A 13,013-nucleotide genomic window follows, 5' to 3' on the forward strand; every position below is an offset into this window, starting at 1 on the left:
TTCTGAACTCTGTTCTGCAACTTGTTTTATAAAATATTTGATATAAAATATTGGATACTCTCTAAAATCATAGCTCTTAACCTCTTACAGGGCACAGATCCCTTTAAGAATATGATAAAAGAAAGTATGAACCAGAGTATCCTAGAAAAATGAATCCATACAACACACAAAAGTTAACAATTTTTTCAGAAGTTATACAGACTGCATGAAGCCCACCCATAGATGCCTTACATATATGTGGGGACCCCAGGTTTAGAAAGCTTTCCTTTGATAGAAACTCTGGTGCTGTTTCCTCATGTCTAAATAGAATAAGTAGAGTAAGTGATTTATGAGGTTCTACAGCTGGAAGTGAAGTGCAATAGAGTACAAAGTCCAATAACAAACCAACTAATTTAAAGTGCTTGTGTAGGAAGTGGGATGGGAAGGGTAACAAAAAAGTGAAAAGGAACTTTTGTAGTTACAACAGTAAAAGATAGATTAGACTAAGAAATGAAGATTATAGCACTTGCCATCCTGTAGCAACTTAAATCCAGAAAGCACGTGTACATTTTCATAGCAAAATTCTGAAAGTCAACAAAGAAGAGAGCCAAATACACCCTGAGTCCCCCCACTAAGAAACCATTAATTAATATTACAGGAGTTGTGATTTAGTACTAATTAAACATTTTATTAAATGTTCAAGGTATTAAAAAAGGAGTTTACAATTTTGTTAATTACATGAAGCTTTATATTAATTTATGTATAATGTTTTGGAATTATCTAAGTCATATCTGGACTTTACAGAAATAAAATTGATACATTTTAGATTAGCAATTTCTTTCAATAACTTTATTCTTTACAAAATAAATAAATAAGGCAATTCAACTTCTAAAGTCTTACCACATTCAAGGAGACAGTATTGCTAACACCATTCTACCTTACTGGAATGCATTCATCTCCTGTCCTTTCACCTTCCCATTCTAGTGGCAAAGTGAAAACTGAATTGAAATTAAGTTAGACTGTGACATCATTGCCAGGGTTGGAGACATAAAGTAACAATCAAGGAATGCTGGGCCCAGAAAAGTGTCATAATTGGAGTCTACTGAATCTTGCACTCAGGCACATCTTTTTCTGAGAAGGCCTGCCTGGCATGTGACTGAGGATCCACATTCTCTGCTCCAGCAGGTGGTTCTTCTGAGAGGGAAAAAAAAAAAAAAAAAAATCAAAAACAAAAGTAATCTTATTTTAAAAATACACAAAAAACAAATCAGCTGGAAACGGAAAAGATGTTGTTAAGACAGTAGAAATATGAAGAATGAAAAGTGGCAACATGGTCATTAACTTCCTCGTGTTTGGTCATTAAAAAGGGTATATTTCACCTCATCAGAGTTGGAGTTTATTCCCTATTTTTTTTTTTCATAAAATGAATTGTGAGAAAAACTATGTTTTACATAAGACCAAGAAGTAATAAAGTCTTATTTGGAATTCATAACTTTGAGATTCAAAGTGAATCAAATACGGATTGAGTTTGATTTTCTTTTGTCTTATTTTTAGAAAACAAATGGTGTGCTAAACAAATAGTATGTATTTTAGGGAATATTTTAGACATCTTGGGAAAAATGTCTTTGAGCCTTCAAAAAGCACTTCAGCTACATCTCTTTATTTATAAATAATATTCATTTTCAAATTATATTCATAAAAGTTCGGCTGACCCTTGAACAACATGGGTTGGAACTGTGCAGGAACATTTACGTGTGGATTTTTGCAATACATACTATAAATGTATTTTCTCTTCCTCATGATTTTCTTAACATTTTCTTTTCTCTAGCTTACTTTATTGTAAAGAATACAGTATATAACACATGTAACATACAAAATATGTGTTAATTGACTATTTATGTTATTGCTAAGGCTTCCGGTCAACACTAAGCTATTAATAGTTAAGTTTTTGGGGAGTCAAAAGTTATACGGGGATTTTTTTAATGTGTGTGTGTGTGGGGGGTTGGCACCCCTAGCCCTAGTTTTGTCCAAGGGTCAACTATAAACCTAGCATAACTGGTCTTGCCAATTATCTTAGTTCTTGAAATAATTTAGATTACCTTTTTTAGAATTAAAATGAAAAACTGACACAAGTTTTTTAGACTGTTTCACTAATTTAAACTAGGACTATATCCTTTAATTCTGAATTCATCAGCTTTTGATTGATATCTTCTTCCAGTCTACGCTTTACTTTATTTCACTTAAAAATTGTACCAGAAACATCCACATATTGATAAAAAGAATTAAACATTTTTATTTGTGTTTGGATTAATTTATATTATGCCTGACTGTGCTTCTGGCACTATCAGATAAAATAAAAAAGGTGGTGATAAAAGTTTCTCCGTTTTTCAAAACTCTTCTAAAATAGTATATGTATACAGCAAAAGTACCACATAAGCTAGTTAATGGTAGGTCCGTGAATCATTGTTAAACACTATTCCATGAAGTGAACATTTCAAAAGCTTTTCCAAATGGTTTTGTGACTTAATATATTCCTAAGAGCAGTTTCAGACTCCCAATTTGATCTAATTTTGATGAGTAGTTGATGAGAATGGACTGATTTCTTTGTCACAAAGTAGAGCTCTCATAAACCCTGGCAGCCTTTCTTTGCTTAAGGCGTTAAATGACTTGGCAGCTGCCTTTCTTAGGTACAGTTGTGTTGCTTTAGATTTCTACAGCTGCACAATAGAGTATTTCAGACAGGCAGACACACTGTCACAAAGGGCTCTGGCCATGCACACCTGGGCACATAATAAATGCTATGTGGTGAGAAAGACCACAAGGAACATTAGAGCTTCTCTTGCAATGCTCCCCACCTGTATACAGCACCCCTGCAGGGCTGGGGGGTGACCCTTGACCCTGCCCCACTGCATCCAATCAGGCAACCAGCACTGCTGATTTTACTCCCCAATCTGTGCCGTCCGTCCACTTCTCTCCATCTCCACTGCACCTGCCCAAGTCCACACCACCTGTGACTTGCTTAGGCAACTGCCATCAACTCTTGCTCCTATTATTTGTTGGTTACCTCACAGTTGAGGTAACATTTTCAAAATGTATAACTCATTATGTTCCCCTGCCATTGTTTAAAATCTTTCAAAGTTTCCCTCTACATGCTTTCAGGAAGGAATACAAATTCCTTTAACAGCCTACAAAGCCCTGCACGTGTGGCTCTTCTCTCTCCCTCTGGCTTCCCTGACTCATCATCCACAGGAGCCTGTGTGCACTGTGCTCTGGCCACACCCTATGTCTTTCAACTCTTCCCCTGGTTATGGTCCCTCCTACTTGGGGCTGTCACCGTTCCATCTTCCTGACATGCTTTTCCCTCCCCTTTGGTAAGCTAACTCACATCGACCTCTTAGATCTCAGTTCCATTCTTCAAGGAAAACTTCCTTAAAATTCCTAGAACACAAACCTATTATAAGCCTCAGAGCCTTTTGCACTCTAGAATTTTACCTTTTCTTTTTTTGACTACTTGATTATCGACTATACCTCCCATTAGTCTGTAAGCTCTAGGACGGCAGGGATCATGTCTAGTTTTGCTCGTCAATATATTATCAGGGTCTAATGTGTGACACATAGTTGGAGATCAAAAAATTCTATTGACTGAATGAATTAATAAGTAAATGATGTAAGTCTATGATCTGGCTTGTGGAAAAGGAACATAATGCTTTTGGAAACACTGGCCCATCGAATTGATGAGAAAGTCTTTTTCTTAGTAAAAGTAGTTTTGTTTATAGGGTAGTGTCTTTATGTCCTTGAGAGAGTTGCTTGTCTATTCTCGGGAAAAGCTTGAAGGTTTAAGAGGCAGAATAAAGACTTTACTTGGGGTAAAGTGACTGCACTTCAGTGCTGTGCTTTGGAGAAGCTTTCTCACACAGAGACAGCTCCGCATCAGTGCTCTGTTACTTGCTCACCTACCTCTTCTCTTGTCTAAACTTGACCTTTGCGGCCACATATTAAAGATAAGCTCCAAATATTATCCCCTATTTCCAAGTAATCAGTATATTTACCCACCTGGGCAAAGGCCTAAGCCTGAGTTATCAAAATATCGAACTGGATGAGGTGCTGGTAAAGACTTTGATCGGCTGTCAAAAAACCAAGATTTTGGTGATTCCTTTGGCACGGGATCTTGTAAATTCTGTTCCTCACACTGAGAAGCTATACGTTGTCTCTTTTTAGAAGCTGCTCCAGTTACTTTAGGAGACTTTGGAGAATTTTCACAAGTTACTTCTTTGCAAACTTCTCTTTTAAGGATTTTCTCCTTCCATGTTTTGACTTCATTGGAAAGACGATTATTATTGCTTAAGTGGGGGAAGAGGAGAAAGGAGACCGTAAGACTGCTCACTTCCTGAAACGTGTTCACAGTTACATAAAACTTTTTTATAAAAAGTGTCGTAAAATATACATAATTTACCGTTTTATCATATTTATGTTTCAATTTCATTAAAATATTAAACTACATAGTAATTATAGTTAATCTCTGTGATCATGGAGTCTTGAAAAGAAAGCTCACGGTATGACATTAGGTTTTCAAATGAATCGATGATATCATCCAGAATGGTTTATCTATTATTGATACATTAATCTTCTAGATGGGCAAACCTTTAATGTTCTTTTGTTCTATTAAAAGAAACATTACACTGTGCTTTTCTGAATTGATTATAATCTTGCTTCTTACAGGAAATGCCACCAGCATTTATCTGGTTCCTCCAGAGAAACCTGGGAAGCAATTCTAGAGGCCCTGCTCTCCTTTCTCAGTTAGCCAAGTCTGGTGATACAACCTCAGACTTCCCGCTCAACCTCATCTCCTTTCTTTTAATTATTGACATCATTCTTATTTATTTATTTATTTTTTTGCCTGGACTACCACAGGTTCCTAAATTGGGCTATCTGATCTCACCAGGCCCCGGCTGAAAATCTTCCAGTGAAAGTAACCCTCCCATTAAATTTAGGATACCACCCAAACTCCCTCAGAATGACCTCTAAGGGCCTGTGGAATCTGTCCCAGTTACCTGTGGCCTCTCATCTTGCACCTTACTCAGGCTCAATCACTGTAGTCTGGCCACACGGGATGTCTTTCAGCTCCACCGACTGGTTATTCTTCCGAACTCAAAGTCTGTGTACATGCTGTTCCCTAGGCCTGGAAGGCTGACCAGGCTCTCCTTTCATCTAACTGAGCTTGTACTCATTTTTCAGATCTATTCATATATTAGTCTCTTGATCACCACCTCTCCCCATGCTTTGATCTCTGTGATACCCTTTCATAATATTTTATTTGTTTTTTGTTTAATAGCACTTATTACAAAGAATTAGTTATTTGCATAGACATTATTTGTTTAATGTCTATTTTTTTCCTACTGCATTATTAGAGATTAACACAAGATTCTAATCTTTGGTAGGTGTCAAATAATTAAATCTGTTAGAACTGTTTATAAAGTAAAATTAAATAGGCGACAATAGTGAACCTAACGGGTTCTCTTATGAGTAAAGCCTCATTGACTTAAGTATATGGACTTGTGGTGTATATAAGCTGCCTCCTCAAAGATGTTTGTTTGCATCCTGGTTTTTGGCCTAGTTAAAAATAGGTCAGTTGATAGATAGCAAACATCTGGAATAGTGCTATCATATTCTTACTCCTTTTAAAAAAGACACATTACATGAGCTCTAAAAATTACTTTCCCCATGTGTGAAGGGTTGCTAACTGCAAAATATAAATATGTATGTGTATCTATCACACCCCCACGCACGTAACAGCCATAAACATAGTTTCTGTATCACGTAAGCAGATCTTACCTTAATAGTTCATTCTTTTGCTTTATTAGCTGTTCATTTTGCTGCTTTAACTTAGAAATTTCCTTTTCGAGTCGTACATATTCACTTTTCAAAATAAGAGCTTTTGTGCTCTGTACAATGCCACTGCCACCACCACAGGTTAGGGGTTTATTTGAAGGCTGAGAATTAGTATCTTCTGATACCACTGTGGGAGGCAAATACACAGATAAGTGATAATTTTATTTATCTGCCAAGTTCAAAATAAAGGAAACATTATTCAGTGCAGCAAGTCACCACAAAATCGAACGCACCTTAACCATCATCTCCCTGGAAACCATCCTTGACTTCCCCCTTCTACCTGACCCCCATGCCTATTCCATCATCAATTCTAAGTATCTCTAGAAAGCTTCTGCTACTCTCCACCCACCAATTCCGCTACAGTAATCCTGCTAAGATCTTTCACCATGACTGCAGCAGTAGCAACCCTCTCCAGCTGGACTTGTCCCTCACTCATCTGCCTTCTACATCAGTGGAAACACTTGGAGGGCTTCTTCCAACAGAGTGTGTGGGGGGATCCACCCCATTCATTCAGCGTAGTATATATACTCAATATATACTTGTTAACTAAACAAACCTTAGAATTAAAGCATATATTATATATTCTACACTATGCATGTAAAAGTAGTGTAAAGAATTGTTTTATAAATTTTAGGTAAAATTTCATAAAAATGTGAGGAGCTTATAAAGTTGAACAATCCACTAAATCAATGACAATTTACAAAGGGGGTAAAGTGTGTGTGAAGAAGATACTCAATGTCTATTTTCTTTTGAATTATTGTGAATTCAGGTACAACGTGTACTTGAAATGCACTTACAAACCAAGAGCCATTGTCCTGACCCTTCTGTAACAACAAAGAGTCCTCGGTTCTATTTTTACCCCTTGAAGCTATCCATGTAGGAGTTGTAATAGACACTAGGAACTTTCAAACTAAATATGTACTAGACAACATCTTTAACACTACCTCTAATTTAAAAAAAATAAGTGGACAATAATACACACAAATGCCATCTTATGTTTGCTTGATATTTAGAATTCTTAGTGTGCTTCCACACACCCCTTTAGTTTGATCATTACAAGTGTGTGTGTGTGTGTATATACGTACATATAAATATATGTATATGTATGTGTATGTATATATGTGTGTATATATATAAACATAAGAGAAATATGGAAAAAGATATAGTTTGAGGACTGTATATGCAGAAATATGATCATTAGATTTGAAAACTGTATCTAAGATAAATTTTAAAGAGTTTACAAGTAAGCATCAACTCTGTATTTTCAGTTTACTAAGAACCAGTGGAATAATACTGACTTATTTTTATTGTGTACTGATTACATTTTTACTATGTATAGCGTCAAAATCCACTAAGATGTGTTTGGATTTTTATTGGGATGGGTACTTCTACCTTTATAGCTGTCATCCTTTTATAGTATTGAAGGTATCTTCACCAATATATAAAGATCTGATAATGCAAAGGTAAAATTCATATTTTTCAAGCATATATAAACAGTTAACATTATAGTAAAACTAAAGAGATGTCCCAGGACAAATATAATGGCAATGAATTCATTTTAAAAATAGTTATTTCTAAATTAGTGATAAAGCTAGGCTTATTCTTGACTGTTGCATATTTAATAGTCCTCAAAATGTGTAAGTGATTGAGAAGTCAAATGGAAAGGATCTAGAAATACCAATATTTTCTACTTACTTGAGGTATCTTGGGCCTGTTGATTTCTTCTAAGATTTTCTCTCAATTGCCTTATAACTTCGTTTTGATGTGCTACAGTGGTTTTTGTAGAAGCAATTCTAATAAGAACAACAATAGAAATATGTAAAGGCCCAGCAACTAACTTTTAATGGAAAAATGAGCACAACTGCTGTGAAGAATTTTCTAGTAAGATACATCACATTGACATAATATCCATACAAAGCAGTAGATAAGCCCTATGATTCCCCCCTCCCCCACCACCCCACACCCCGCAGCATGCACTTTGTAGCTATAACACCATCAAACTGGAAGTATTCAGTTTGGTTGCAGGGGCAATATTTTTAACATTGAAAAACCAATTCTTTCAAATTCCTGTAAGCTCAATAGCTATTAATTGGATATTGAGCAAAATTATACTCAAAGTCACCATAAAATAAATAATTAGGCTGTAACCATACCATTCTAGAAACACCTTAAAGGCACAACCAGTACCAGAGCATAAAAGTGAAAAGCAATTTCCTTCTACATTGTCAGGCAAGCAAACCTGGCTACAGCTCTGGTCGAGGTGATAACTAAAAGGTCAAATTCTGCTACTTGTTCCACAGGAGAAAGAGATACTTTATGAATTGTTGGCTTCAGCATTAATCAGTAGTGATAAATTATAAGACTTTCTGCCTTTATTAGAGACTGAAGTATCTGCTGATTCTATTCTATAAGCAAAACTGCTTTTATAATGAAGAACTTAGTAGGTTTCATTAAAACCAATATAGTCTTAGCGGAAGGCTGGTTAGAATGCATGCAGATTCAGAGTGCTGCTTTTTGAGCAAAATTAGATATCATCATTAAATATTTATTAAAGATTTATAGCAAGAATAAAAAGTGTTAAGAACTGGAAGGGATATTAAGAAATTCTCTAATAGAAACCCATCCTTTTATTAATTATGAATGTGAGGAGCAGAGAGATTAAACAAGTTGCATAAAGTGACATATAAATAAGTGGCAACATTGTATTTCTAATTCAGTTTCCCAGACTCTATTCAATGTTCTTTTTATTATGCTACATCACAAAAAAACTTTAGGTATGCTATCAAGTATAGTAATATATATTGATAAATCAATAAAAAGAGGATATGCTCTTGGGCACTAGATACTATAATTTCAAAGGAAATACAACCTTTACACAAAAACACAATACTAAGAACAAATGAAATTAAAAGGACCAACAAAAACCTTAGTCAAACTGCTAAATACACACACACACACACAAACGTTCTTATCATTTACTGTCAACCATTCTAAAGCTGTTTTTGATTAAACAAGAAGAATCCAAAGAAATATTGTGTTAGTAACTGATCAGAATTTTGCTTATTTTTAGAATCTTTACATATGTAATGAGAACTTAATAAATTTAAAATCTTTGAATGTTTCTACTTTTAAAAAGCAATAATATTTTCAGATACTTGAAAAAGTTAATTAATGCAAAGAAACATATCATTTAAGAAGAAAATTTAAGCTATTAAAGTCATGTTCAGTTAAGGCACAGACATACTCCTTTTCACACTCCTTGGCAATTTTCATCTTCTCTAGGTCTATTTTCACCAACTTCATTTTGAGATCTTCAATTTCTTCTTTATAGGGCTTAGCTCCTAAAGCACATTTGTCCTAAAGATTTTAGAGAAAAGAAAAATAAAATACTTTTAGAGCAGTTTCAAGAAGTTGTGAACAGCCTTTATTTGGTAGGAATATTTTAAAACAGCAAATTCTATTATATGAAAAGCAAGAAAGGCACACATTTTAACCCTAAAATGAGTAACAAATAGATATTTCAGGTGAAGTATATCTGAAGTTATTGGAAGCTAATATGTAATTAGAGAACATATAATTTTTATTTTTTAAAACAAATTCTTTCCCAGTTAAAAAACGATATAAACAAAATGAAACAGATTGAAAGTAATGAAATGGGTAGACAAAGGTAATCAGGAAAAGGAAAAAAAAAAAAAAAGACGTCAGAACGACAATATAAAACTAGAACTAAATTCAAAGCACAAAGTATTAGATAGCATTATTGGGGATATTTTTTATTCAAAGATGGTTCAATCCACTGACATAAATATATCTACTTTCCACTGAGAGAAAAAGAATTATTCATGTATAAATATATACATACATACATATATAATTTTTTAAAAATGAATAACGTCTCATTGAATGAATGTTAAATAATGCAAAGAACAAACATTCTTGACTTGTTCCTAGTTTTAACTGGAATGAAGAGACGCTGGAGCCGGAATACAAGCTTAAATGTCTTTTAGGGTCAAAGTCAGTAACAGAAGTGTGAGAAGTAGCTGGGCCTAAACTGAAAGGGAGTGCTAAGGAGGTGATGAGTAATGAGGGTGTGATGTGTAATGTAATGGCATTCATTGAAATAAATGTTCTAAGAGGGGGATCAAACAGAAAAAAAAATGTAAAAATGTACTTATCTAATAAGGAGTGCTAAATAGTTGGATAAGAAGCATTTTATTTTGAAAAATGAATATACATCTTCAACTATAAAGAGTATCTCCATGTCTTTGAAAAATAAGTTTTTAGAAAGATAAAAATAATCATTCTTTTGCATGAAAATATACTCCTGCATTTCATTTTTAAGTTGTCACTCAATTTTTCAAAGGTTGAGTACTGAACTTGAGACATACATCGGTATTAGGAAGTTGAAGTAAAAGATTAGAGTCCTAAATGATCTGCCACATTCAACAGTAAAAAGAAAAAAAAAACCCTTTTATTTATAAAATGAGTTTAAGTTACCTGAAGTACTTGGATCATTTCTTTTGTTTGTTCAAGGCATTTATTTGATTCATTAACTTGCGCTTGAAGTTTTGCTATTACGTCATTAGTCTTTTCAAGTTCTTTCTGCAACTTTATAATTTTGCCTTCCTTATGCATAGCACTTTCTTTAGCTTTAAGTAGTGAAGTTTCCAGCTCTTGAATTTTCTATCAGAAAAAGCACACATACGTAAGTTCTGTCATAAAGACAGAATCACTGTAAGTTTAAGACAAAGATGATCATATATAGGTATTAATTTTTCACAGACTCCATTAAACAAAGGAGAGAAGAGAAGCCAAATGTCACTCAATTTACACATGTATTATTTTTTCATTTAAAAGCTGATGATTTTGGATTAAAAAATGCCCAAATTTTATATTATAATGTTTAGCGTTTATTTTATTTACTGATTAGCACATTGCTAAGCATATTAAATCGGCACTCACATTTTAAATTAATATTACTTAAAGAAAGTACATTTGTTAATTGACTCTTTCAAGTAATACACATAACATATCTTTCTCTTTATATTTATTACCTAGATTTTAAATTGAAATATACAAGTGGAAAAATTTAAAGGCATATAATAGAGTAAGTTTTCCCATCTCAGACTCCCAATTGACCCTAAAGCAACGACTACTAAACATTTTCAAGTGTATCATTCCACAAATTTTTCATATGTATCTAAGTATATATGAATATAGTTTTTAAAAGTCAGTCATACACACAATAGAAACATGCTAAACATATAGTTCTGTCTCTTTTTCTAACTTAACAATATATTTTCCAGATCTTTCCATTATCAATACATACAGATCTCTTACATTTTTGTTTCCATATTTCCTGTTTCATGGAAATAGCATAAATTAGTTAACCCATCCAATGAACATTTAGATTATTTCCAGTTTTTGCAAGTACAAAAACACTTGAATTTGTTCATATTTATAAGATTATTCTCATGCACACTCATATAGGTTTTCCTGGAAAATGTCTGTTTCTTTCTGGCCCACTTAGAATATATTTTTGTTAAATGAGTGAGGTAGGAATCCAGACCTATTTTCTGCCAGATGGCCATATGGTTGTTCTGAATCAAATATTAAGTATATCATCTTTTCCCCACTGAGCTGAATGTTACCATTATCATACACTAAATTCTCATACTTACTTGGGTGTACGCTGAACTCTATTCTGTTCCATTGTCTATTCCTGAATCATTACCAAATTACTCTACGCTAATTTGGCATCAATACCAAACTAAGAGCATATATTTTATCTGGTAGGGTATTTTTCCTGGGGTCATTGAAGATGGAATTTCCTTCTGCTTCTTTATCTTATTGCTTTGGTAGGTGGGTTTCATAGTGCCACTATTTTTATCTCTGCTAGCTGATTGAGGTCTGTAGTGATCAGCAAATCGATAAACTGTATACTCAGGTTCTTTATGTTTCCAGTGGTAATTATTAAACTAATGAATGATGATTTATAGGTATTTATTTTGATAAAAATGATAAATTTACTTTTGGGTTCCCCACTAAGTCATTTTGTAGGCTAACAAAATAAAACATTGTATTTGCTTACAGACTCTCAAGTAAGGGTAGTTAATAAAGTAATTGCATTATTCAAATAATGTATCAATTTTTGGCTAATCTGCATTAGAAATCTGTTATTTTTTTAGCTTTTCATATTTTTACTTTGATTATAATATTAACCAATATTAAAGACATTGATGCCAATTGGAGAAAAGCGAAATTGCTCTTTCCCTCTAAGCTAGTGCTGTATCCAGACACAGATTATAGCTTGAAAGGAAAGTCACATGATTTAGGAAATTTATAATGAAGGGTGATAATGCCGTAAATGGCATATATATATCTATGATTCAAATTAAGCTATGAGTTACTTCTGTTTTATAATCCAAAGGGAAGCTCTTAAATAATGTCTAGCTTTATGGATAATTTAGGTTAATGACAGTCATGATAGAACTGTATTTAAAAAACAAGTTCCGCAAACACATACACAGATGGTCCATGTTCCTTAATAAATACATTCAATACTATAATTCTGCTCTGAAATGTTATATAAAATACAGCTTTACCTCTGTGATAAAGCTGCAAATTCAAAAATACAAAAAAAATTACATACCTCTGTGGTTAGTTGTGTGGCTCTTGATGTAACATGAAGATTCGAACCATCTTGTGTAGTAGGATGAACAGGGGCAACAGACGTCTGAGAGATCTTCAAAGTTTGGCAGTTTTTAAACAGTTTTTCATTTTCCTCTTTCATTAATTTCAGGTCATGTTCCCATTCTTTGGCTAAGGTAGAATTTCTTTCCTCAAACTCTGTTGATTCATTCATTATAGCCTATAGCATAATAAAAATACCATTATAGCTCTAAAATGAATTACATATTTTTTTTAAAACACTATGAAAAAATGCGATAATTCTAGGATAAGGTATATGTTGAAATTCATTTTCAGAACACTCTAGAACAGTATGTGAAGAACATAAAAGAATGTGAACACTCTTTGTGGTTTGCATCAGTTCCTGAAATTTCAGAAGATGTTGGATGTTGATGATAAAAGAATAAGGACTGGAGAGGATTCAGATTCATTTTCAAGGTGATAATCTTGCTATT

General features: G+C 33.6%; 1 protein-coding gene across 3 annotated transcripts in view; it reads right to left on the reverse strand.

Moving 5' to 3' along the window:
• Positions 1-668: 668 nt before the first annotated feature.
• CENPE (centromere protein E) overlaps positions 669-13,013 on the reverse strand; it is a 64,846-nt gene continuing 52,501 nt past the window's right edge. For all 3 annotated transcript variants that reach the window (XM_074322870.2, XM_019738884.3, XM_019738883.3), the window contains 7 exons: positions 12,521-12,739; positions 10,366-10,551; positions 9,113-9,225; positions 7,564-7,661; positions 5,812-5,995; positions 4,033-4,319; positions 669-1,173 (listed from right to left, as the gene is read on the reverse strand). In XM_074322870.2, coding sequence (XP_074178971.2) covers positions 1,079-1,173; positions 4,033-4,319; positions 5,812-5,995; positions 7,564-7,661; positions 9,113-9,225; positions 10,366-10,551; positions 12,521-12,739 — 1,182 coding nt within the window. In that variant the 3' untranslated portion in view covers positions 669-1,078. The remainder of the gene's footprint in view (positions 1,174-4,032; positions 4,320-5,811; positions 5,996-7,563; positions 7,662-9,112; positions 9,226-10,365; positions 10,552-12,520; positions 12,740-13,013) is intronic.

This window comes from Rhinolophus sinicus, chromosome 1 (genome assembly GCF_057876585.1).
Source record: "Rhinolophus sinicus isolate RSI-liver-muscle chromosome 1, RSI-T2T, whole genome shotgun sequence".
Lineage (NCBI taxonomy): Eukaryota > Metazoa > Chordata > Mammalia > Chiroptera > Rhinolophidae > Rhinolophus > Rhinolophus sinicus.